Source organism: Thamnophis sirtalis, unplaced genomic scaffold (genome assembly GCF_051295495.1).
Source record: "Thamnophis sirtalis isolate CommonGarterSnake01/CBP01778 unplaced genomic scaffold, rThaSir2_p1.2 scaffold_3, whole genome shotgun sequence".
Classification (NCBI taxonomy): domain Eukaryota; kingdom Metazoa; phylum Chordata; class Lepidosauria; order Squamata; family Natricidae; genus Thamnophis; species Thamnophis sirtalis.
The window spans coordinates 23963294-23991217 of NW_028261383.1; the positions used below are offsets into that span (position 1 = coordinate 23963294).

The 27924-nt window shown below is 41.9% G+C and overlaps 1 protein-coding gene and 1 pseudogene across 1 annotated transcript; both read left to right on the top strand.

The window, feature by feature from the left end:
* The first annotated feature begins 1566 nt into the window (after nucleotides 1-1566).
* Nucleotides 1567-27924, top strand: LOC148047623 (uncharacterized). The gene is made up of 3 exons (XM_087708429.1): nucleotides 1567-1648; nucleotides 3767-3950; nucleotides 23633-27924. Exon 3 carries the CDS (start codon nucleotides 24865-24867, stop codon nucleotides 26461-26463), a length of 1599 nt encoding a protein of 532 aa, XP_087564555.1. The 5' UTR covers nucleotides 1567-1648; nucleotides 3767-3950; nucleotides 23633-24864; the 3' UTR covers nucleotides 26464-27924.
* LOC148047624 (uncharacterized) lies at nucleotides 8804-13327 on the top strand (annotated as a pseudogene).

Sequence of the window (27924 nt, forward strand, 5' to 3'; positions counted from 1 at the left end):
AAAACAAACACGAGGGAAATAGCAGAACATCCAACCAAAAAACCTTCTTTCACAGCAATGTGGACAATACCTGTTTTTTTCATTCAAAAAGCTATTTAATGCCTTTTTTAAAAATGCAATGTTTTCCACCATATAATGTCTTTTTCACAGCTCCAACACCAAGGCAGTTTATTTTTTATTTGTTTTATTTGTTTGATTTGTTGTTTACAAGATAATAGGTATAAGAATAAAGATGAACATGAATGAAATGGGTACGAATAAATGGGGACAATAGAACAGGGATGATGGGCACAATGGTGTGCTTATGCACGCCCCTTACAGAACCCTTAGGAATGGAGTGAGGTCAATAGTAGGCAGTTTAAGGTTAAAGTAATGGGGATTTGAAGATGTAACAGATTTGCAACAAAGAAGAGGCATCTTGGTGCTGCTACCACCAGGGTAGCAACCAGGCACCTCCAAGAAGACAAGATCACAGCAGGGGTTGTTCAGGAACCTAAGAACCCAGGACTCAAAACCACAATGCTTTTTCTTCTTGAGCTACAACCTCTGTGCATATTTTTTTAGCATGTATTTTTAGAAGCTTCAGCAACTTACTGGGACCTCTCAGAAACTCTGCTTATGACTCACAGATATTTTGTGCAAAGGAGATGCTGGCTAGGAAATTCTGGCCTCAAAATCCGGAAGACTTTCAGGATGCAGAAGGAGGAAACTGAACGTTGCGTTTCTCTAAGACACATTAAAATTAACATGAAGGTAATAGCAGAATATATTAAAACCACCCTCTGTACCATAAAAAGATAAATAGACATTGGGGGAGGGGAAAATTTTCTTCTGCCATGTATAGGCAATCAGGTCCTCTTTGTTGGGCTACATTTTCTAGGCCCTGCTGCATACGTTTCTCTTTGTGACCTAATGGGAGACTTCACTGCAAGCAAATTTACATAATTTACACCTGGCATTTAGCAGATAATAAAATTTCCTCCTCCAAGAATGAAGCTTGGTAGTTGATGCTCTTGGATGCAGCCCTGGCCAGCAAGAGTGAAGCTCATTCCCGGGAGTGTCTGGCCTGATGCTGCTGCCATGCCCTAAAATCCTGGGAGCCTCAGTCATAAAGTTTTGGAATGTAAAAGAGGTTTTGAACTCCACTGAAAGTCACCTCTAAGAAAGCTGATTGTGTAATTCTGTAAAACCTTCATGAACTTTTAGGGCTTGGCACATAGCTAATCTTCACAAGGTTAAGTAACATCACATTTCACTAGGCTCAGCTACAAAGTCGGTTGCTAGAAGTAAAAAACTACTTGATAGCATTTAATCAGTGGAAACTTGTTGCAAACGCCTTAGGTAGGAACTGGAGAAGGATTTTTTTTCTGCCTCCTATCTGGAGATGGTGCTCAAACAGGCAACACTTGTGCCTAGAAAGCCGGAGAATACCTGTGGTTGAACTTAAAGGAGTTAAAACCACCGAGTACTGAATTGCTAGAAAGTTTGGAAAGCGACGAGAAGAGTAGAAGAAAGAAAGTCCAGTTGCCTATTGAAAAAAAACACCTTTGGGAACAGCTGAACTTCCTGTTCCGGATCACTCATGAGAGGAGAGTGGTGTGCAGAGCGGCTTTTCTGCTCTTCCCAGGGTCGAAGCAGCAGCTGGAAGGTGAGTTGAGGGCGGGTGGGAGGAGAGTCCTGGAAGCAGAGAAGCAACTGGGCTGAAGCATCTCAGCTGCTGCTGCTGCAGTTTCCTTCCCTCCCCGAATTTAAGCCCACTGGTGCTGCACGCTGCGAAACTGGTGGCTGCAATTTTCCTCCTGGTGGGAAGATTGGAAAAGTCTCTTCCAAGTGAAGGTGGATTCTTTGGGAATGGCTTCCCTCCAGAGGTTGTGGGGGCTCCCATCACTGGAGGGTTTGTGACAGAGCTGGGAGGGACCTTGCAGGTCTTCTATTCCGACGCCCTGATCAAACAGGAGACCCAACATCATTTCAGACAAATGGCTGTCCTGCCTCTGATTAAAAGCCACCAGGGATGGAGCCCCCACAACCTCTGAAGGGAAAACCTTCCACTGGTTCACTGTTCTTAGTGTCAGGGAGTTTCTCCTTAGTTCTAAGTTGCTTCTCTCCTTGATGAGTTTCCATCCAGTTCCTTGTCCTGCCTTCAGGGGCTTTGGACACCCCTCCCTCTTTTGTGGCAACTCCTCAAGTATTGGAAGATGGCTATCATGTCTCCCCTAGTCCTTCCTTTCACTATTCTAGACATACCCAATTCCTGCAACCTCTTAATTATATTTTAGCCTCCAGCCCCCTAATCCTCTTTCTTGCTCTTTTCTGCATTCTTTCCAGAGTCTCAATAACTTTTTTATGATATGGTGACCAAACTGTCTGCAACTATCTAAGTGTGGTCTTACTCTTTATAAAGTGGTACTAGTACTTCACATGATCTTGATTCTATCTCTCTCTTAATGCAGCCAAGTATTGTATTGCCCTTTTTTGGGCCACTGCAATACACACCTGGCCCATATCTAAATGATTGTCCACTAGGACTTCAAGGTTTCTTTCATAGTTATTATATTACTTGAGCCAAGTGCTACCTATTCTGTACCAGTACATTTGGTTTTTCTTGAATAAGCGTAAAACTTTTTTCCCCCTTCATTGAATTTCATATTGTTAAATAGGGCCAAATCTATCGAGATTCTCTATCTTGAGCCTATATTTGGAGAATAGGTTGACACCCCTCCCTCTTTTGTGGCAACTCCTCAAGTATTGAAAGATGGCTGTCATGTCTTCCCTAATCCCTTCACTAGACTGGACATACCCAATTCCTGCAACCTCTTAATTATATTTTAGCCTCCAGCCCCCTAATCCTCTTTGTTGCTCTTTTCTGCATTCTTTCCAGAGTATCAACATCTTTTTTATGATATGGTGACCAAACTGTCTGCAATTGTCTATGTGTGGTCTTACTCTTCATAAAGTGGTACTAGTGCTTGACATGATCTTGATTCTATCTCTCTGTTAATGCAGCCTGAGATCGGTGGGCTGCCACCCAGGAATGCTATTACCGCTATCTCTGCCGCCTGGAACCTCCTGAGAAGGGGCAGGTAAAGGAGGCCCTGCAGAGATCGTGGTACCAGTGTTTTGGATGGATCGATCTCAGGAGCCAAAACCTTTGAACCAAGCCTGATTGTGTCCCATTTAGGTTTTTTAACTTCCCAATCTAGCGTTATGAGAAAAGCTTTTGTAAAAAGGAGATCGTTCCCATCGCTGCCACCGCCTAAGCCCTTCTGGAAACCCTGAAAGCAAAACCTCTCTCCTTCCCAGCCATCACGATCTCTGCAGCGCCCGCTTTGCCTGCCCCTTTTTCAGACGGCCCAGATGGCTACATTCAGAGTATAAGACGCACCCAGATTGTCACCCTCTTTTTGGAGTAAAAAAGTGCATCTTATACTCCGAAAAAAATGGTAATGAATTAAGTAGGTGTGTCTCTACTGTCTGTCACTCCCTTGCCATCATCTCCCATTAGAGGACTGACTGTTTCCCTAACCTTTTTCTTGTTTTATACATGTTTTAAAATGATTTTTGATATTTGTTGTAAGTTTTAATTCATTTTCAACATGACCTTGATTTCATCTTTGCAGATTCAAGCTATATGCTACTATTCTGCCTTAGTTATGTGTCCCTCTTTCCATTTTTTATACTGATCCTTTTTTTCATTCAGTTTATCAGTGAGATCTTGATGCAACCATGCTGGTTTCTTCTTGGATATCTTGTTTTCCCTTTTTAGTGATATTGTGTTGGACTGGGCTTCTATGATCATACTAGTCGGTTGGATACCCGTGCTTTGCTACGGAACTGGAACAGCAATAGGTAGCATTCTTCACCATCACGCTCCATTATCCTGTAGCTGTAAAAGGCAGCAGCAGACACGGTCTTATTCAGAGGAACTTTGTTGTTTGGTTCACACTGAGGTAATTTCATGTAATAGCCATCTTCTCCATCGCAGAACATCAGAGGGTACTGGAGAGCTTCATAGGCACAGTGCATCTCACTGATTCATAACAACCAGCTTTCTCTGCTGTGGAGAACGATATCTCTTTTCTCAAAATCCTGGGCGACAATGAGAACAGCCACTTCTGTAGCCATGGGGCCATTGAAACGACTTTGGTGCCCTCCAGAAGGCTTCCTATCAGCATTAATCACCCCTTGGAAGTCCTTGGAAGTATGGTTCAAGGGAGAGAGGTGCACCACCACTGTAGCACATCCCAGGACCCTCAACCTGCCATTCTGAAACACAACACCGCTGTCTGCGTAAGGCGGCAAACCCACATGGCTTGTGGCTTGGCTAGGACCACTGTGACCATGCGTGGGCAGTGGGTGGAGTCACAGGAAGTTTTAAACGGGGAGGGGAGCACTGGGCTTCAGCTTTGACTTCATCTCACTATATCTTATCACTGGGTGTTTCTCAGATCATGCCTAAGCGTGGAAGATAAAACAATACACACTGAGAATTGTGTACCGTGTTTCCCTGAAAATAAGACAGGTTCTTATTTTCTTTTGACCCCCAAAATATTGATTGGGTCTTATTATCGGGGTGGGAGTTATTGTTTTGGGGTTGCCGGGTGGCTGCTCTCTTGTGAGTGGGCGCATGAAGAGCCAGGCACAGCCTCAGGGGTAAACGACTGTTGCAACAGCGCAACATACCAGCCATGAGGTGACCATGCTCACGAGCAGCCACCTGGCAACCCCCCTTTCCAGCCGGGTAGAGCGCCACTCATGGACCTAGTGATATTCCAGAAGCCCTAAGCCACATGATCCTCGGCCCCTGCCCCAGCTCCTGCGGCTTGACGCATTCAGGATACCCTTAAGTCAGTGTATGGTGCTCTGCCCGGCTGGAAAGGGAGGTTGCACAAGCGCCTGCTCTGTCCCCACCTGGTGTGCATCCCAACCTCGCCATGCCCTGGCCAACTCTCCCTGCAGGACCAATGTGCTGCCGCCGCCACATTGCTTCGAGCATAACCTATTCTCTGGCTTCCAAACTCTGGAGATCCACAGTCGAGTCTTTTGGCAGCGGCCGCTCTGGGACTACACTCTATGGTTGTGTTGTGACTCAGCAGATGTCTGCTGTGAGTCTTTTCGGAATGCAAGATTAACGATGCAGCTAGGGCTCGTTAGTGGGGTTTTGGGAGAGATAAAAGGACGGATGCTGCCACGCCCTAGTCGCAGGAGTCAACATACGTTCCTTCGTGTGTTCCTGGTTTGTACAACATTGCTTGATTATTAAGCAATGTGCTCTACATGGGGCAGCCCTTGAAGAGCATTCGGAGACTTCAGCTTGTCCAGAATGCAGCCGCGCGAGCAATTGTGGGTGCACCTCGGTACACCTATCCTCCGCGAGCTGCACTGGCTGCCTATTGCTCTTCGGATATGCTTCAAGGCGCTAGTCGTCACTTATAAAGCCCTTCATGGTATTGGACCTGGGTACTTGAGAGACCGCCTGCTGCCAATTACCTCCAATAGACCAATTAGATCCCACAGATTAGGCCTCCGAATTCCATCCACTGGCCAATGCCGACTGGCGACCACCCAGAGGAGGGCCTTCTCTGTGGCTGCTCTGGCCCTCTGGAATGAGCTCCCCATGGAGATTCGGACCCTCACCACCCTCCAGGCTTTCCGCAAAGCCCTTAAAACCTGGCTGTTCCGACAGGCCTGGGGCTGATGAGTTCCTGTCCCCGCTCGAATGGTGTGTCTGTTGAGTTGTTTTTAAAATTGTGGTATTGATTGTCTATGTCTTTTTTTCCCCTATTTGTATCCCCTATCCCCCCCCCCCCCAACTTGGGTTGTGAGCCGCCCTGAGTCCCTTCTGGGAAAAGGGCGGCATAGAAATATAATCAATTCAATTCAATCGTGATTTATGCTTGTTACACTTGGATAAGTGCTTTGATGTTTCATGTAAACCTGATCCATGGAGACTGTGGAAGAAGTGCAGTGCTTGTAAGAGTTTTGTTTTGCATTCTTGTCGGAGACTTGTATTTATGTTATTTTTGGGCTTGAAGCCAGTTTGAACTGAGAACTGATAAAGAAAGACTTTTTTTTAAGTTGCCTGCCTGCGTTTGTTAACGAGCCGTGAAGCGGGGGACAGAACAGGTTGTGGGCTGGCTGAGGCAGAGCATACTTCCAGAGCGTACAACCATAGAGCGTATTCCAAGAGTGGCAACTTCCAGAAGACTCAGCATCCTACCTCCGTGCTTTGCAAGCCGCAGAAAAAACCATGCAGCAGTGGCAGGTGGCGGCGGCAGTGGAGATGCCCTGGCTCTGCAGGGAGAGTTAGGCAAGGGCATCGTGAGGCTGGGAGGTGCACAAGGGGGGAGTGGAAAAGCTGCTCACGCAACCCTCCTCTCCAGCCATGCAGAGCTCCATTCACTGACCTAGGGTCATTCCGAAGGGGCCAAGCTGCGGGAGCGGGAGGGTGGCGAACAGGCGCTCCCGCGGCTTGGCGATACCCCTGGGTCAGTGAATGGTGCTGTGCCTGGCTGGAAAGGGGGGTTGCCAGATGGCTGCTCTTGAGCATGGTCACCTCATGGCTGCTGTGTAGTTCTGCTGCGACAGCGCAACATAGCCATTCGACCCTGAGGCTGTGCCTGGTTCTTCGGGAGCCTGCTTGCAAGGGACCAACTGCCCAGCAATCCCCCTCTCCAGTTGGGCACAGCACCACTCACTGACCTAGCAGTATCACAAAGGCGCCAAACAACACAAGCCTTTGCCCCCCCCCCCCCCAAATGCAGTTTGGCGCCTTCGGGATACCGCTAGGTCGTGAGTGGTGCTCTGACTAGCTGGAGGGAGTGTTGTCCAGGGGGCTTATTTTGGGGGGAGGACTTACATTTTTCCCACCTGAAAAATGTGGCATGGCCTTATTATCAGGACGTGTATTTTCGGGGAAACATGGTAGTTTATTGTTTATTTCTGAGGTTCAAATTTAAAACTAGAGAAATAATTATTAGTCCAAGGCATTGATCTCATTTATGACTGATTAGCATTGGGGGTTATTAGATGTGTACTTTTTTACAGCCTTTCTACTGACTTGGGTATGAGTTTGACGATACTTGTGTGCAGCTTCCCTTACTTATGTTTTCCTAATTGCATTTGTAAATCTTTTTCTGCATTTTTGCCTCTTTTCCCTTTAACTGGTATTACACTAGAAGGAACAGATTCGTCTGAACTGAGGAGGAGAATAAGGGGAGGCGAATCTGCCTCTGCCTACCAGCATCCATTAGTGTTCATCTGGCTAGCGTCCTGTCAGTGTGTGAGAGAGTTGAGGGGTGTTTGGAAACTCAGAGTATTTGCTGTGCGAGCAAGAAGGAGAGAGGAAGGAGCCTGGACGTGGCTAAGCTCAACTGTTCTGTAGTAAAGCTGCTTGCTGCTGTGAAAGTGAAACTCCTCTTTTGGGGTGGGGAGGGGGAGTAGAACTCCTTAGCATCAGAGGGCTACTTTGAAAGTGAAACAGTATTTGCTGTGTGAGCAAGAAGGAGACAGGAAGGAGCCTGGCTATTGGTTAGCTCAACTGTTCTGTAGTACAGCTGCTTCCTGCTGTGAAAGTAAAACCGAAACTGAATCTCCACTGCTCTGCTTGTGTTTTGTATTTGGAACAGATTTCTTTTCTGATTAGGAGGGGGAGTAGAACTAGTTAGCATGATAGCATGTTAATAATAATATAGGAAATAATAATGCTCTGATGGTAATTTTGAAAAACCTTTTTTTAGTCAGCACCTAGAAGCCAAGAGGAACATATGTGGAAAACTTAGATTTGTAGGCTTTAAGGTTCTGGAGATTTTGTGATAATGCATGAGTGGCATTTTGCTTTTATATATATATAGATTTTCCAATATTTCCCACAATCCTTGCATTGTTTTCTCCTAAGGATTTTTATCCATGAAATTTTGCTTAGGCTATGAATTTCTTAAAATCAGCTCTTCTAAAGTTTAAGACACTTGTTGGATTATATTCTATTGGTTGTGTTTGCATTATATTGAATTCCAGTAAGACATGGTCACTTGCCCAAGGTTCCAACAACTTCAACTCCTTCTATTGCTTCTCTATTAGTAAGAATTAGATCGAGTATAGTTTTTCCTCTAGTTCCCTTCTCTACTTTTTGGATGACAAAGTTGTCAGCTAAGTTGGTTAGGAATCTATTCAATCTCCTACTTGCTGTAGACCTTGTCTCCCAGTTGATATCAGGGTAGTTAAAGTCTCCCATTATATCTTGAGGTTGCCCTCTTAATATAGTTTTTAATACAAACGTGTATTGAAAATGACAGAAGAATAAAATTTACAAGTTTTTTTACTTCACATCTTGCCAATACGTATGGTATTTCCTGTCCCATCCATGTTCCAGGTTCAATTGTGCTTAATCCATCTTTGGTTGCAGAGGGAGTCCTCACTTACCACTTCTTCCCTGATCCTTCAAAGTTACTATGGCACAGTAGAAGCAAACATGCACAATTTGTGTTAATCCCAGCACTTGTTCCGTGATTGCATGTCAGCAGTGACTGTGGTTTTGAAGATGCAGGAAAAGGAGTTGCACCAACTTCGCTTCTGCCAATAGTTGCACATTTATGATGGCGGCAACATCCCACACTCATGATCTCCATTTGTGACCTTTCAAGCTAGCTTCAGACAAGCAACATCAGTGGGTATACTGGCAGGAAATTGCAAGTCACAGTCATATGAAATTGCCTTTAATAACCCACAGTGATTAGCTTAAAAACTACAGAGGAACAACAGATGTAAGTTGGAACTGTCATGTGACATGATGCTTAATGTTTGAGCTGCTTAGTGACGCAAATATCAATTCCAATTGTGGTAGGTTAAATGAGGACTACTTGAATAAGGATGTCACCAGAGGGGTTGTACACAGTATTTTCTGCCTTTATTTGTACCTGAGGACTTCCATGAGCAAAAATTGTCTATACTTTTCTTCTGTTTTCACCTCATCTCTAACCGTTTTACAAACAATTAAAGTTACATTTTTCTTTGAATCTTACAGATGAATATGATGGCAATAAGAGCACACTCTGAACAACTGTAAATAATAATCAGTGTTAAAAAGGGAAGAAAATCAAGCCAAAAATCAAAATATTTTTCATTTCTTGCAGAAAACCTTACAAATCTGCTCCTCCTCCAGCAGCTGTTTGACAAAAGAGAGAAAATTAAGAACGAATAAGCAGATTATGCAGAACTCAAGGATCAATTATTATTTATAATTCAGCAAAAGAGGGAAATATCTGGAAGTCTGTTCGAAGGAAAAGATCAATAGTAAAGCCACGTAGAAGAGACAGGAATGCAGGCCTCTCCCTGAGAGGATAAAGACAGCTTGAATGAAAGAACCCTTAAACAAGGCATTGTACACATTTTTTACCTCCTCAAGAATATCAGTGGTGCAAAAGCTTCATAAATTTGCCTATTGTGGGAAAAGCACACATTGCAAATCACAGCTGATTATGCACAAGAGGAGATGGAAAGCCACACAAATTACCTGAATGTGGCAAAAACTACGGTCACAAAAGCTCCCTTGTTGTTCATGGACCTCCACAAAAGAGGGAAGCCACAAAAGTGCTCCCAATGCGGTAAATGTTTTAGTGAGCATGGCAACATGGTGCTACATCAGATAACTCATAGGAGGGAGAAAACATACGACTGTGCAGATTGTATGAAAGTTTCATAAGAAATTCTCAGGTCTTGAGACAAAAAGGACGCAAACAAAGGAATAAAACCGTTTGAACATCCTTTCTGTGGAAAATGTTTCAGTGAATTCCTTCCTGGTGAAGCACCTGAGGACTCCCACAAAAGAGAAACCCTTTGAATGTCTTGATTGTGGGAAAAAAATTAGTAACAATTTAGGTCCGGTGATGCATCAGTAGATTGACTCCAGGGAGAAACTCTATGAGTATCTAGATTGTGGGGAAAACATCATTAGAAATTTCCATCTCAAGCGACACCAGAGAACACAGAAGAAAAACCTTTTGAATGTCCTGATTATGGGAAAGTCATAATTCTGATGATACACCAGAAGACTCCCATAGGAGAGAAATGCTTTGAATTTCCTGATTGTTGGAAAACTTTCAGTTATGATTCCAATTTATGAAACACCAGAGGAATCATTAAGGAGAAAAACCCATTCAATGTCCAGACTTTGGGAGAAGTTTCAATTGTAATTCCCACCTGGTAACACATCAGACGATTCACTCCATGGAGAAACCTTGTAAGTGTAGAGATTGTGGGGAAAGTTTCATTAGAAATTCCCATCTCTTGAGACATAAGACCACGCACACAGGAGAGAAACCCTTTGAATGTCCTGAATGTGGGAAACGTTACAGTCAGAATTCGCACCTGGTCATACACCAGAGGACTCACACAGGAGAAAAACCCTTCGAATGTCCTATTTGTGGAAAAGATTTTAGTGATAATTCCAGCCTGCTGAGACACCAGAGGACTCACACAGGAGAGAAACCCTTTGAATGTCCTGATTGTGGGAAATGTTTTAGTCGGAGTTCCTTTCTGGTGACACACGAGAGGATTCACACAGGAGAGAAACCTTTTGTATGTCCTGATTGTGGGAAATGTTTTAGTCAGAGTTCCACTCTGGTAAAACACCAGAGGACTCACACAGGAGAGAAACCCTTTGAATGTCCTGTCTGTGGAAAAGGTTTTAGTGATAATTCTGGCCTGGTGAAACACCAGCGGACTCACACAGGAGAGAAACCCTTTGATTGTCCTGATTGTGGGAGAGGTTTCAGTCAGAATTCCCAGCTGGTGAAACACCAGAGGACTCACACAGGAGAGAAACCCTTTGAATGTCCTTATTGTGGGAAACGTTTTAGTCAGAATTCCAGCCTGGTGAGACACCAGATGACTCACACAGGAGAGAAACCCTTTGAATGTCCTATTTGTGGAAAAAGTTTTAGTGATAATTCCAGCCTGGTGACACACCAGAGGACTCATACAGGAGAGAAACCCTTTGAATGTCCTATTTGTGGAAAAAGTTTTAGCGATAATTCTAATCTGGTGATACACCAGAGGACTCACACAGGGGAGAAACCCTTTGAATGTTCCGATTGTGGGAGAGGTTTCAGTCAGAATTCCCAGCTGGTAAAACACCAAAGGACTCACACAGGAGAGAAACCCTTTGAATGTCTTTATTGTGGGAAATGTTTCAGTCAGAATTCCAGCCTGGTGAGACACCAGATGACTCACACAGGAGAGAAACCCTTTTAATGTCCTATTTGTGGAGAACGTTTTAGTGATAATTCCAGCCTGGTGACACACCAGAGTACTCACACAGGAGAGAAATCCTTTGAATGTCTTTATTGTAGGAACGGTTTCAGTCAGAATTCCAGGTTGGTTAGTCACCAAAGGATTCACACAGGAGAAAGGCCCTTTGAATGTCCTGATTGTGGGAAATGTTTTATTCGGAGTTCCAGCCTGGTGAGACACCAGAGGACTCATACATGAGAGAAACCCTTTGAATGTCCTATCTGTGGGAAAGGTTTTAGCAATCATTCTAATCTGGTGACACACCAGGGGACTCACACCGTGGAGAAATCTTTGAAATGTCCAGTTCTGCGGACATTACTTCAAGCATAAATCATCCCTTATTGCACACAAGATAATCCATATGAAGAAAGGTAGATGAGTTTAGAGAATGCTTGAATTTCATTTGATATCTCCCATTGAAAGTGTAGGTGAGAAATGTTTGATGGATAACCAGTGATCTTATTTTTAATTGTAAAAACTGATGCACAAAAGTTTCTAACCAAACGACATGCTTGATGAAATTGAGGAAAGTTTATGGTATGTGTTGTTTTGTTTTTGTTTGTTTTAAAAAATTTAAAAAAAGAAATTTTAGGTGAGAAATTGTTTGAATTTTGGCCTGATTCATTTTGCTCGAACATTTGTAAGTGGAGTGAAAAGGAAATTGGAAAATGCCTAACTACTACTTTCTGGTTATCAGCAGAACCATCTGTATATTTCCTTTTCCAGAATTAATGGAATTCCTCAAAAAGGAATTTTGGGTGGAGCTTTTGTCTGTTGATTATGGAATTCCCACATGTGGAGTTTCAGTCTTCTACCTTGGTTTCACCCGATTTTCAGCCCCAGAATTCCACAGCCCGCATAAAAGTAGTCCTCAAGATATAACTATTATGGGCTTTGAATTACAGTTGCATGTTCCAATGGCTGTTAAGTGAAATTGCTTTCCTTAACTACCTGAATCCTCCTGCTGTCCCTGATGCAGCCATTAATCAAATGTGCAACTCACTAGGCAGAACACTGTCTACTCAAAGCTGGGGAAAAGACTTGGAGGCCTAGTGCAGGGCCAGGTTTGCCTGCCGTAGGAATCTATATGCCTCCCCTACCCTCCAAGACACCCTTGTGCTCTGTATCCTAACCCTTGAGTCTCCTTGGCCATTCCCCCCCCCCCGTTACATCTGACTCCCACCCTACCCGACTTCACACCCTCCTCTTCCTTACTTTTGAAGATCTCTGAACCTCATGTTGGGGAGGGAGGGAAGGACGTATATCCGTGCTGGCAAACATTTTTTGGATCGTGTGCCAAAAGCAGGGAGGAGAGCAGGTGGGGCGTGCTCAAGCGTCCCATACCCATAATGCTATGTGCGCAACCCCAGCGTGCAGGTGTGTGCGACCACCGGTCCCCACACTTTTGGCATGCTTTTTTTTCCCCCTCCTCATGCTCCAGACGCTTTCTAGGAGCCCGGGGAGGGCGAAGACAGTCTACACCATCCGCCCGGAGGCTTCAGGAGAGTGAAAAACGGTCCTACGGGCAACCTGGAAGTTTGGGAATGGTGACTATGCTCCATCCAACAAGGAATCGAGTGTATTTTTTTTGAAAAAGTATTATTGTTTTAATTAAACAAAAACACAAAAAAAGAATCATCTTTTGTTACATCTTGTAGAAGGCGTGTCGATTGGTTACAAATACATTTTGTGCATTTCTTCCACAATCCTTACATATACTTCATTCAAATTGAATTGTACATTTTAAATCAAAATAGAAAATTTATATATCTTACTTATCACTGTACCATAATTCTCATTTAATTACAATTATTTAAACATGTTTTTATCTAAAATCATTTGTATTTAAAGACACAACCACCTACTGGCATTCATTAGCAGTTTCAATAAACCTCCAATAACATTACACCATTATGACATATTCTGAAATAAATTCAGTTAGTAAGATATCTAAGCATTCCCCCCCTTTCCCCCAACTCACAGTTTAAAGCTTATATCCAATTTGCTTTTACTAGTATAACTTACACACACACACACACATTATGGAAGCTGTTAGCTTCCTCCCATAATTGGGGCTTACCAGGGGTGTGTGTGTGTGTGTGTTTTATTTGTGCTGATAAATAAATAAAGGGAGACTAATATAGATCTATTTCAAGCTATTTAGCTCTCATTAGCTAGCCATACCCTTACTGGGATTTGAACCTGTGCTGTATTGCATCTTAGGCAAACGTCTTAGCCATTAAGCCACAGGTCTTCTCCTTATCATATATATGGCAGATAAAAGTTGCAAGGCTCTGCCATATTCTTTTCAGGTGAGTCCTCGCCAAGCTCTCTCGCCCCTGCCCAAACTGGCCCAGAAGTGGCGTGTGATCCCCATGTGCTCCCCTCGCAGGCCAGACCGGCTTCAGGAAACACCCCAGAAGGGCTTTGATGCCACATTCTCCCACATACTCCCCTACTACATGTCAGTAAACCCACTGCCAGTATCACCCATCTGCCAGCTCCCCCTCCCCCACCCACACTCCGGCCTGTGCCCTTCGTCCTTACCTTTGTGAACAGCGATGAACAGAAGTACACAGCTGAGCTGCTAGATTCTGCAAGGTATATATAAGGCCAATGGCTGGAGGAGGGATGGTAAGGTTGGCGGGAAAAGCCAGCCACACAAGGAGTGGCTGTAAACCGAGGGGCAGGGCTTAATCCTACCACTGCGCAGGATGGATACATTGTGTTGCATGGCCATATCCAGCCCGCAAGCTGTAGTTTGAGGACTCCTGACATAAAGCTTCCCCTGGTTGGTTTTTGTTCTGTGGCACGAACGCTCAATAGTCTCCCAATTCCATGGAGAGGGGACATGCCCCCTTAATCAATTTCCTCACTGAAGAGGTAGCAGAAAATAGATTTCCAAACCTCAACTTCTGATTGTGATTCACAAATGATGGTGCTCAGTTGCCCAATGAAGCAGAATATGTTGCACTGGTTTTCCACTGCATTAGTCCCAGGGCTCCTTGTGTGCAACTTCAAAAATATTCATAGTCTGGCTTGTACACTGGTTAATCTAAATTTGGCCTCACAAATCCTGGATGCAATAAACTGAGGCAGGTTCAGGAAGCAATCCTTGAAAATGAGCAGTCTTTGATTATCTACTAAGGCACAATCATGGCTGCAAACAATTTTCGGATATGTGCTTGCTTCAAACCTGACTGAAAGCTCATAAAAAATGACCTATCTAAAAGAATTGGCACAGAAAATTGCACATTATACATTTCTTTTCTGTTTAACAGAATTTCTGCCCTGGTTGCTAGACCTTCATGGGTTGAAATCTCTCCTTTTCCAGGCTACTCCCAAGTTCTTTTAATAGTCATTTTTCAGTTGTTGAGGAGTCTAGTGGTCCACTTCAGGAAACACAGTTTTGCAGCAGTTCTTCCCAGCCCCAAGAAATTTAAAATCAACAACTCTCTCTCTCTCTCTCTCTCTCTCCTCTCTTTGTGTGTGTGTGTGTGTGTGTGTCTTTTCTCTCTCTTTTTCTCTCCTCTCTCCTCTCCCTTTCTCTCTTCATCTCTTTTTCTTATTCTCTCTCTCTCTAAGTTTCAACTTTTTAAAAACAAAATATCAAATCAATGCATGAACAGTGTGGCACCTGTCATACATTCTAATACAAATAAAGCTAATCATGTTAAATATAACCCTAGCATTCAATACCCTTATATGTTTCTAATAATAATGCATCATTATCTTAATTTATAGTCTCATTATTCAATTTGCCCACATTTTCTCTTGTTATTACTTTTGTTTTGTTATATAAAAGATCTACAATAATATTCTCCATTTTCTTGTTTCTATCACTCTATCTCCCTCTCTTTTTTAAAAGAAAGTTTTTATTTTTAGACAGACATAGACAAACAAAACATAAAACAAAGCCATCTTCCATTACATACATTGTGTTCATTGGTTACAAGGTTTTTGTGCATTTTTCCATAGCCATCACTTACAATTTATATGAAATTACATATTATCAAATCAAATATATTTGTATACATTATTATCATTGTACCTCATTTATTTGACTATCACTATTATTCCTTCATTTTAAATGAGATATTCTAGGTATTGGATTCATTTATATTATAACAATTCATTACATCATTTTAAATCTATCCCATAATAATATATCTTTATGTTATATTCTGTATCATTCTATTATTCTTGTATTTATAACATTCTCTAACATCTTTCATTTCCATGTTTTTTTATCTAACCACTTTTAAAATAGATCCTGTATCTCGTAAAATTGTTTATCTTCCTGTTCTCTCATTTCAAATATCAATTTACTCATTTCAGCACATTCCATTATTTTGTGAATAAGTTCCTCCTGCGTTGGTATTTATTCATTTTTCCATTTTTTAGCAAATACAATTCTAGCTGCTGTTAACACATTTACAGTCAAATATTTCAATTCTCTATTGTATGATTCCAGTATGATTCCCAATAAAAAGATCTCTGGTTTAAAGTCTATATGTTTTTGTATCTTTTTTTTCCAACCAAGTGTGGCTTTTAGCCCAATATCTTTTAGCTTCTATGCACGTCCACCACATATGGTAATATGAACCCGGTTTCTGATGACATTTCCAACACTTTTCCGATTTATTCTTGAACATTCTTGCTATTCTCATCGCCACCTGTAAAACATCTTATAAAAATTTTCTTTATATGCTGTTGACATTGTCATTTTACAATTTTGAGACCACAATTTCTGCCAATTCTCTAAGTCAATCCCACGTCCAAATTTTTCCCCAAGCAATAATAGATTCTTTAACTTGTTCTTCTTCTAACTTAACCTCTAATAAGTATCCATACAGTTTTTTAAATCACCTTTTCATCAGTACCTATCAAAATTTTACCCAACAATCATTTTATCATGGAAACCTTCCATTTCAAGATCTTTATCATATTTAGAATGTATTTGCACATATGAAAACCAGTTCATCTTTATACCTTGCTGTTCCAGTTTTTGCATAGATTTAAGTTCATCCTTTGCGTTCAATATTTCACCATATCTAACTGTTTGTTCCTTTTTGTATGTTATTGGAAATGAAAATGCTTCAATAATTGATAACCAGACTGGAATTTTTAGATAATGCTGCCTTTTAATCTTTTCCCAATTTAATAGCAAAGCCTCATGTATGTAATGTCTTGTAAAATACCCCTGCGTCTTAGTTCCCTGGTACCGTAAGAAAGTGTGCCATCCCAACAGCAAATCATGTCCTTCTACAGTCAATAATCTAGAATATCTTGATGTTATCCATTCCTTAACCCACATCAAACTTGTTGCCTGATAATATAACTCCCAGATAGATAGACAAATCCTCCTTATTCTAGTATCTTGTAACAATTTTAATTTTATTCTCTCTTTCATTCCCTGCCAAATATATTTCAACACTATTTTATTTAAATCGTCAAAATAATCTTTCCCTAATCTAATTGGAATTGTCTGGAACAAATATAAAATCCTGGGTAGCATATTCATCTTGATTGTTGATATTCTCTCTATTATTGATAGTTGTAAATTTTCCCATTTTGGCAAATCTGTCGCAATCTGTTGTTTGAGTTTATGGTAATTGTTCTCTTTAAGTGTACTACATCTTGCTATCAAATATAACCTCAAATACTTGACCTTATTCGTGACTTGGATCTTCAAAGCTTCCCAAATTCTTCCTTTTGTCTTAATAACATGTTCTTTGTCAAAATCTTCATTTTGTCTTTATTTATTTTCAAACCTGCTATTTTTTCATATTCCTCTATTTTTTCTTATCAATTTAGGTGCAGTTTCTAGTGGGTCCTCTAAGATGAAGACCAGGTCATCTGCAAATGCCTGCAATTTGTATTCTTTTTAATTTTCATTCCTTTTATGTCTTTTTCTTCTCTAATGTTTCTATTTAGGACTTCTAATGTTAAGACAAACAACAGAGACAATAGTGGACAAACAAAGGCGATAGTGGACAACCTTGTCTCGTCCCTTTCTTTATTTCAATAAGTCTGTCAGTTCTCCATTTATCATTATATTTGCTGTTTGTTTGTGGTATATAGTTTGTATAGCTTGGGTGAATTTCTTACCAAAGCCCATCTGTTCCAGCTGTAACAACATAAATCACCAGTTCACATTGTCAAAGGCTTTCTGTGCATCTAAGAACATCACAGCCATTTGTTTTTCAGGATGTGCCTCATAATATTCCAAAGTGTCCAGAATTATTCTCATATTATCTTTGATTTGTCTCTTTGGTAGAAACCCATTTTGAATAAAATTGTTAAAATATTTTTTGAGTCGTTCTGCCAATATTGAGGCAAATATTTTATAGTCTGAGTTTAGCAGAGAAATAGGTCTATAATTCTTAACTTAGTTACATCTCTGGATTTAGGAACTGCCTCATCACATTGTTCCGCTATACATTCTGTAGCTTCCCTCTTGGTAATCCCTTCTTCCATTGTTGAGAACTTTTCTCTGTAGGAAGGTGGGATAAGAACCTGTTGGGGCATTGCAGGGGAGACTAGAACCAGTGGGGAGGTCAATCCCTCCGTTGGCCGCTGCCCAGTTATACATTAACATTACTATATATAGGTATAAGAATAAACATGAGTATGAATGAAATGGGTACAAATAAATGGGGACAGTAGGACAGGTTCAGTAAGCACAATGGTGTGCTTATGCACATCCCTTACAGAACCCTTAGGAATGAAGGGAGGTCAATAGTAGGCAATTTAAGGTTAAAGTTAAGGGGATTTGAAGATGTAGCAAATTTGCAACGAATAAGAGGCATCTTGGTGCTGCTGCCACCAGGGTAACAAGCAGGCACCTCCAAGAAGACAAGATCACAGCAGGGGTTGTTCAGGAACCTAAGAACCCAGGACTCAAAACCACAATGCTTTTTCTTCTTGAGCTACAACCTCTGTGCATATTTTTACCATGTATTTTTTAGAAGCTTCAGCAACTTACTGGGACCTCTCAGAAACTCTGCTTATGACTCACAGATATTTTGTGCAAAGGAGATGCTGGCTAGGAAATTCTGGCCTCAAAACCCGGAAGACATTCAGGATGCAGAAAGATGAAACTGAACTTTGCTTTTCTCTAAGACACATTAAAATTAACATGAGAGAAATAGCAGAATATATAAAAACAAACCCTCTATACAATAAAAAGATAAATAGACATTGGGGGAGGGGAAAATTTTCTTCTGCCATGTATAGGCAATCAGGTCCTCTTTCTTGGGCTACATTTTCTAGGCCCTGCTGCATATGTTTCTCTGTGTGACCTAATGGGAGACTTCAGTGCAAGTAAATTTACAGAATGTATACATGGCATTTAGCAGATATAAAATTTTCTCCTCCAAGAATGAAGCTTGGTGGTTGATGCTCTTGGATGCAGCCCTGGCCTGCAGTAGTGAAGCTCCGCTGGAGTGTCTGGCCTGATGCTGCTGCCATGCCCTAAAATCCTGGAAGCCACAGAAAATCAGTCATAAAGTGTTGGAGTATTAGAGAGGTTTTGATCTCCACTGAGAGTCACTCCTAAGGAAGCTGATTGTGTAATTCTGTAAAAGCTTCATGAACTTTTAGGGACAACACATAGCTAATCTTCACAAGGTTAAGTAACATCACATTTCACTATTTCACTAGGCTCAGCTGCAAAGTCGGTTGCTAGAAGTAAAAAACGACTTGATAACATTTAATCAGTGGAAACTTCTTGCAAACGCCTTAGGTAGGAACTGGAGAAGGAATTTTTTTCCTGCCTCCTATCTGGAGATGGTGCTCAAACAGGCAACACTTGTGCCTAGAAAGTGGACAATACTTGTGGTTGAGGTTAAAGGAGTTAAAACCATTGAGTACTGACTTGCTAGAAAGGTTAGAAAGCGACGAGAAGAGTAGAAGAAAGAAAGTCGAATTGCCGTTTGAAAAAAGCACATTTGGGAACAGCTGAACTTCCTGTTCCGGATCAGATGAGGAGAGTGGTGTGCAGAGCGGCTTTTGTGCTCTTCCCAGTGTCGAAGCAGCAGCTGGAAGGTGAGTTGAGGGCAGGTGGGAGGAGAGTCCTGGAAGCAGAGAAGCAACTGGGCTGAAGCATCTCAGCTGCTGCTGCTGCTGCAAGTTCCTTCCCTCCCCGAATTTAAGCCCACTGGGGCTGCACGCTGTGAAACTGGTGGCTGCAATTTTCCTTCTGGTGGGAAGATTGGAAAAGTCTCTTCCAAGTTGAGGTGGATTCTTTGGGAATGGCTTCCCTCCAGAGGTTGTGGGTGCTCCCATCACTGGAGGGTTTGTGACGTATTCAGACGCCCTGATCAAGCAGGAGAACCAATATCATTTCAGACAAATGGCTGTCCTGTCTCTGATTAAAAGCCACCAGGGATGGAGCCCCCACAACCTCTGAAGGGAAAACCTTCCACTGGTTCACTGTTCTTAGTGTCAGGAAGTTTCTCCTTAGTTCTAAGTTGCTTCTCTCCTTGATGAGTTTCCATCCAGTTCATTGTCCTGCCTTCAGGGGCTTTGGAGAATAGGTTGACACCCCTCCCTCTTTTGTGGCAACTCCTCAAGTATTGGAAGATGGCTATCATGTCTCCCCTAGTCCTTCCTTTCACTAGACTGGACATACCTAATTCCTGCAACCCCTTAATTATATTTTAGCCTCCAGGCCCCTAATCCTCTTTGTTGCTCTTTTCTGCATTCTTTCCAGAGTCTCAATAACTTTTTTATGCTATGGTGACCAAACTGTCTGCAATTGTCTACGTGTGGTCTTACTCTTCATAAAGTGATACTAGTACTTGACATGATCTTGATTCTATCTCTCTGTTAATGCAGCCTGAGATTGGTGGGCTGCCACCCAGGAATGCTATTACCGCGATCTCTGCCGCCTTGAACCACCCGAGAAGGGGCAGGTAAAGCGGGCCCTGCAGAGATCGTGGTACCAGTGTTTTGGATGGATCAATCTCAGGAGCCAAAACCTTTGAACCAAACCTGATTGTGTCCCATTTAGGTTTTTTAACTTCCCGATCTAGCGTTATGAGAAAAGCTTTCGTAAAAAGGAGATCGTTCCCATCGCTGCCACCGCCTAAGCCCTTCCGGAAGCCCTGAAAGCGAAACCTCTCTCCTTCCCAGCCATCACGATCTCTGCAGCGCTGGAATTGTGTTTGCACAACAATGGAAAAAAAGAGATATATAAATGAATAAATATTACAATGTGCAGGAATAAATAAATTGACAATTAAAATCAAGAATACTTATTCATGTGGGATTGGTTTTAGCAATTGCCAACTAACGGAAACAGAAATTAGAAATCCAAAAGTATGAAAGAAAATACCAATTATGTAAGGAAAGGTCCCTAAAATGTATAAGGAAATATTACTAGATCATTATTAATGCATAGATAACTGTGGGACATTACACACCACCAGTGTTGGGTTTCAAAAAATTTTGGAACCTCTTCTGTGGGTGTGGCCTGTTTTCCGGGTCCACTGGTTGAACCTCTTCTAACTGGTTCAGTAGATTTGACGAACCGGTTCTACTGAATAGGTGTGAACTGGTAGGAACCCACCTCTGCAATAGAATATAATCCAACAGAAGAGTTGATTTTAAGAAATTCATAGCCTAAGCAAAATTTCATGGATAAAAATCCCTAGGAGAAAACAATGCAAGGATTGTGGGAAATATTGGAAAATCTATATATATATAAAAGCAAAATGCCACTCATGCATTATCACAAAATCTCCAGAACCTTAAAGCCTACAAATCTAAGTTTTCCACATATGTTCCTCTTGGCTTCTAGGTGCTGACTAAAAAAACGTTTTTCAAAATGACCATCAGAGCATTATTATTTCCTATATTGTTATTAACATGCTATCATGCTAACTAGTTCTACTCCCCCTCCTAATCAGAAAAGAAATCTGTTCCAAATACAAAACACAAGCAGAGCAGAGGAGATTCAGTTTCGGTTTTACTTTCACAGCAGGAAGCAGCTGTACTACAGAACAGTTGAGCTAACCAATAGCAGGCCCCTTCCTGTCTCCTTGCTCACACAGCAAATACTGTTTCACTTTCAAAGTAGCCCTCTGATGCTAAGGAGTTCTACTCCCCCTCCCCACCCCAAAAGAGGAGTTTCACTTTCACAGCAGCAAGCAGCTTTACTACAGAACAGTTGAGCTAAACCATGTCCAGGCTCCTTCCTGTCTCCTTCTTGCTCACACAGCAAATACTCTTTGAGTTTCCAAACACCCCTCAACTCTCTCACACACTGACAGGACGCTAGCCAGATGAACACTAATGGATGCTGGTAGGCAGAGGCAGATTCGCCTCCCCTTATTCTCCTCCTCAGTTCAGAAGAATCTGTTCCTTCTAGTGTAATACCAGTTAAAGGGAAAAGAGGCAAAATGCAGAAAAAGATTTACAAATACAATTAGGAAAACACAAGTAAGGGAAGTTGCACATAAGTATCGTCAAACTCATCCCCAAGTCAGGAGAAAGCCTGTAAAAAAGCACACATCTAATAACCCCCAATGCTAATCAGTCATAAATGAGATCAATGCCTTGGACTTAATATTCATCCTGCTAGCATCCTGTCAGTGTGTGAGAGAGTTGAGGGGTGTTGGGAACTCAAAGAGTATTTGCTGTGTGAGCAAGAAGGAGAGAGGAAGGAGCCTGGACGTGGCTAAGCTCAACTGTTCTGTAGTAAAGCTGCTTGCTGCTGTGAAAGTGAAACTCCTCTTTTGAGGTGGGGAGGGGGAGTAAAACTCTTTAGCATCAGAGGCTAGTTTGAAAGTGAAACAGTATTTGCTGTGTGAGCAAGAAGACAGGAAGGAGCATGGCTATTAGTTAGCACAACTGTTCTGTAGTACAGCTTCTTCCTGCTGTGAAAGTAAAATGAAACTGAACCTCCTCTCTCCTTGTGTTTTGCATTTGGAACAGATTTCTTTTCTGATTAGGGGAGGGAGTAGAACTAGTTAGCATGATGGCATGTTAATAATAATATAGGAAATAATAATGCTCTGATGGTCATTTCAAAAAATCTTTTCTTAGTCAGCACCTAGAAGCCAAGAGGAACATACGTGAAAAAATTAGGTTTGTAGGCTTTAAGGTTCTGGAGATTTTGTGATAATGCATCAATAGTATTTTGCTTTTATATATATAGATTTTCCAGTATTTCCCACATTCCTTGCATTTTTTTCTCCTTTAGGATTTTTATCCATAAAATTTTGCTTAGGCTCTAAATTTCTTAAAATCAGCTCTTCTAAACTTTAAGACACTTTTTGGATTATATTCTATTGCTTGTGTTTGCATTATATTGAATTCCAGTAACACGTGGTCACTCGCCCAAGGTTCTAACAACTTCTACTCTTATCGCTTCTCTATTAGTAAGAATTAGGTCAAGTATAGTTTTTCCTCTAGTTCCCTCCTCTACTTTTTGGATGACAAACTTGTCAGCTAAGTTGGTTAGGAATCTATTCAATTTCCTACTTGCTGTAGACTTTGTCTCCCAGTTGATATCAGGGCAGTTAAAGTCTCCCATTATATCTTGAGGTTGCCCTCTTAATATAGTTTGTAATCCACACGGGTATTGAAAATGACAGAAGAATAAAATTTACAAGTTTTTTTACTTCCATGTCTTGCCAATAAGTATTGTATTTCCTGTCCCATCCATGTATTAGCCAGGTTCAATTGTGCTTAATCCATCTTTGGTTGCACAGGGAGTCCTCACTTACCACTTCTTCCCTGAGCCTTCAAAGTTACTATGGCAGAGTAGAAGCAGTCCTGCACCTTGTCCACAAAATTTTTGGTAATCCCAGCACTTGTTCCGTGACCGCATGTCAGCAGTGACTGTGGTTTTGAAGATGCAGGAAAAGGAGTTGCACCAATTCGGGTTCTGCTAATAGTTTCATATTTATGATGGCAGCGGCATCCCACACTCATGATCCCCATTTGTGACCTTCCCAGCTAGCTTCTGACAAGCAAAATCAGTGGATGTACTGGCAGGAAATTGCAAGTCGCCGTCATATGAAATTGCCTTTAACAACCCACAGTAATTAGTTTAAAAACTACAGAGGAACAACAGATGTAAGTTGGCATTGTCATGTGACATGATGCTTAATGATAGAGCTGCTTAGTGACACAAATATCAATTCCAATTGTGGTTAACTGAGGACTATTTGAACAAGGAAGTCACCAGAGGGGTTGTAGACAGTATTTTCTGCCCTTATTTGTGGCTGAGGACTTCCATGAGCAAAAGTGGTGTATACTTTTCTTCTTTTTTCACCTCATCTCTAACCATTTTATAAACAATTAATGTTACATTTTTCTTTGTATCTTACAGGTGAACAGGATGGCAATAAGAGCCCTCTGGACAACTGTAAACAACAATCAGTGTTGAAAAGGGAAGAAAATCAGGCCAAAAATCAAAATATTTTCCATTTCCTGCAGAAAACCATACAAATCTCCTCCTCCTCCTCCAGCAGCTTTTTGACGAAAGAGAGAAAATTAAGAAAGAATAAGCAGATTATGTAGAACTCAAGAATGAATTAAATGAGAGGGGAAGGGAGATTATTCATAATTCAGCAAAAGAGGGAAATATCTGGAAGTCTGTTGGGAGGAAAAGATCAATAGTAAAGCCATGTAGAAGAGACAGGAATGCAGGCCTCTCCCTATGAGGAAGAAAACGGCTTGAATGAAAGCACCCTTAAACAAGGCATTGTCCATATTTTTTACCTCCTCAAGAATATCAGTGGTGCAAAAGCTTCATAAATTTGTCTATTGTGGGAAAAGCACACATTGCAAATCACAGCTGATTATTCACAAGAGGAGATGGAAAGCTGACAAATTACCTGAATGTGGCAAAAACTATGGTCACAAATGCTCCCTTGTTGTTCATGGAAGCACCTCCACAAAAGAGGGAAGCCACAAAAGTGCTCCCAATGCGGTAAATGCTTTAGTGAGCCTGGCAACATGGTGCTATATCAGATAACTCACAGGAGGGAGAAAACATATGACTGTGCAGATTGTGTGAAAGTCTCATTAGAAATTCCCAGGTCTTGAGATACTAAAGGATGCACACAAAGGAATAAAACCATTTTAACATCCTTTCAGTGGGAAAAGGTTCAGTGAGAATCCCTTCCTGGTGAAGCACCTGAGGACTCCCACAAAAGAGAAACCCTTTGAATGTCCTAATTGTGGGGAAAAAATTAGTCACAATTTAGGTCTAGTGGTACATCAATAGATTGACTCCATGGAGAAACTCTATGAGTATCTAGATTGTGGGGAAAACGTCATTAGAAATTTCCATCTCAAAAGACACCAGAGAACTCACACACAAGAAAAAACCTTTGAATGTCCTGATTATGGGAAAGTCACAGTTCTGGTGATACACCAGAAGACTCCCATAGGAGAGAAATGCTTTGAAGGTCCTGATTGTTGGAAAACTTTCAGTTCTGATTCCAATTTGTGAAACACCAGAGGAATCGTAAAGGAGAAAAAGCCATTCAATGTCCAGACTTTGGGGGAAGTTTCAATTGTAATTCCCACCTGGTAACACATCAGAGGATTCACTCCATGGAGAAACCTTATAAGTGTAGAGATTGTGGGAAAAGTTTCATTAGAAATTCCCACCTCTTGAGACATAAGACCATGCACACAGGAGAGAAACCCTTTGAATGTCCTGACTGTGGGAAAAGCTTTAGTGATAATTCTAGCATGGTGAAACACCGGAAGACTCACAGAAGAGAGAAACCCTTTGAATGTCCTGTCTGTGGGAAAAGTTTCAGTCGAAACGCCCACCTGGTGATACACCAGAGGGCTCATACAGGAGAGAAACCCTTCGAATGTCCTATCTGTGGGAAAAGCTTTAGTAATCATTCCAATCTGGTGACACACCAGATGACTCACACAGGAGAGAAACCCTTTGAATGTCCTGATTGTGGGAAAAGTTTTAGTCTGAATTTCAGCCTGGTGACACACCTGAGGACTCACACAGGAGAGAAACCCTTTGAATGTCCTGATTGTGGGAAATGTTTTAGTCAGAATTCTCATCTGGTAATACACCAGAGGACTCACACAGGAGAGAAACCCTTTGAATGTCCTGACTGTGGGAAACATTACAGTCAGAATTCCCATCTGGTGACACACCAGAGGACTCACACAGGAGAGAAACCCTTTGAATGTCCTTACTGTGGGAAAGGTTTCAGTCAGAATTCCAGGTTGATTAGTCACCAAAGGATTCACACAGGAGAAAGGCCCTTTAATTGTCCTGATTGTGGGAAATGTTTTAGTCGGAGATCCAGCCTGGTAACACACCAGCGAACTCACACAGGAGAGAAACCCTTTGAATGTCCTATCTGTGGGAAAAGCTGTAGTGATATTTCTAATCTGGTGACACACCAGAGGACTCACACAGGAGAGAAACCCTTTGAATGTTCTGATTGTGGGAGAGGTTTCAGTCAGAATTCCCACCTAGTGAAACACCAGAGGACTCACACAGGAGAGAAACCCTTTGAATGTCGTGATTGTGGGAAAGGTTTTAATCTGAGTTCCAGCCTGATAACACATCAGTGGATTCACACAGGAGAGAAACTCTTTGAATGTCCTGACTGTGGGAAACGTTACAGTCAGAATTCCCATCTGGTGACACACCAGAGGACTCACACAGGAGAGAAACCCTTTGAATGTCCTTATTGTGGGAAAGGTTTCAGTCGGAATTCCAGGTTGATTAGTCACCAAAGGATTCACACAGGAGAAAGGCCCTTTGAATGTCCTGATTGTGGGAAATGTTTTAGTCGGAGATCCAGCCTGGTGACCCACCAGAGGACTCACACAGGGGAGAAACCCTTTGAATGTCCTATCTGTGGGAAAAGCTGTAGTGATAACAATAATCTGGTAAGACATCAGAGGACACACACAGGAGAGAAACCCTTTGAATGTCCTGATTGTGGGAGAGGTTTCAGTCAGAATTCCCACCTGGTGAAACACCAGTGGACTCACACAGGAGAGAAACCCTTTGAATGTCCTATATGTAGGAGAAGCTGTAGTGATAATTCTAATCTGGTGAGACACCAGAGGACTCATACAGGTGAGAAACCCTTTGAATGTCCTGACTGTGGGAAAAGATTTAGTAATAATTCCAATCTTGTGAAACACCAGAGGACTCACACATAACAGAAACCATTTGAATGTCCTATTTGTGTGAAAGGTTTTAGTGATAATTCCAGGCTGGTGATCCACCAGAGGACTCACACAGGAGAGAAACTCTTTGAATGTCCTATCTGTGGGAAAAGCTTTAGTAATAATTCCAATTTGGTGAAACACCAGAGGGCTCACCCAGGGGAGAAACCTTTTGAATGTCCTATTTGTGGGAAAAGTTTTAGTGATAATTCCAGGCTGGTGACCCACCAGAGGACTCACACAGGAGAGAAACTCTTTGAATGTCTGATCTGTAGGAAAAGTTTCAGTCAGAATTCCAGCCTGTGAGACACTAGAGGATTCACACAGGAGAGAAAGCCTTTGAATGTCCTGATTGTGGGAAATGTTTTAGTCGGAGTTCCAGCCTGGTGACACATCAGAGGACTCACACAGGGGACAAACCCTTTGAATGTCGTATTTGTGGGAAAAGCTGTAGTGATAATAATAATCTGGTAAGACAGAGGACACACACAAGAGAGAAACCCTTTGAATGTCCTGATTGTGGGAGAGGTTTCAGTCAGAATTCCCACCTGGTGAGACACCAGAGGACTCACACAGGAGAGAAACTCTTTGAATGTCCTGACTGTGGGAAAAGCTTTAGTCCTGATTGTGACTCACAAATGATGGTGCCCAGTTGCCCAGTGAAGCAGAATATGTTGCACTGGTTTTCCACTGCATTAGTCCCAGGGCTCCTTGTGCGGAACTTCAAAAATATTCATAGTCTGGCTTGTACACTGGTTAATCCAAATTTGGCCTCACAAATCCTGGATGCAATAAACAAAGGCAGGTTCAGGAAGCAATCCTTGGAAATGAGCAGCCTTTGATTATCTATTAAGGCAGAATCATGGCTGCAAACAATTTTCGGATATGTGCTTGCTTCAAACCTGACTGAAAGCTCCTAGAAAGTGACATCAGATATCTAAAAAGAATTGGCACAGAAAATTGCCCACTATATGTTTTTTTTTCCTTCTTAACAAAATTTCTGACATGGCTGCTAGAGATCATGGGTTGAAAACTCTCCTTTTGGGGCCACTGTCATAATCATCATGAGAGTCCTCTGCTGCCTCCACCAGTGTACTTCCCTTTGTCTCAGTGGCCTGCAAAATCACCTCCCATTTCAATAGACCCCAAGTAAGGATGCCAGGCAAATATCCCTTGTGGTGTGCCAGGTATACAGAAAGTACAGAGACCATTCTAATAGTGTGTAGGTTGACCAATATATGTAAATAGATATAGCCCACAAGGGGGGAATTGTGGGAACCCCCCCTCCCGAGAATGAAATATTTGGGGGAATATTAAAAAAGGTAGAAAAGGAGAAACACATTCTTAGAGGCAGAAAGCGGCTCCCAATCTTCCCTAATAGCCTACAGCAGATGCTCATTAAGAAATCCTGGGCCAGTCTATTCACAAAGAAAATACCCTCATCTCCAGGTGATG

Bases quoted from the DNA above. Each gene is read 5' to 3' on its own strand.
- LOC148047623 (XM_087708429.1), top strand. From the start codon at position 24,865: ATGGAGAAACCTTATAAGTGTAGAGATTGTGGGAAAAGTTTCATTAGA.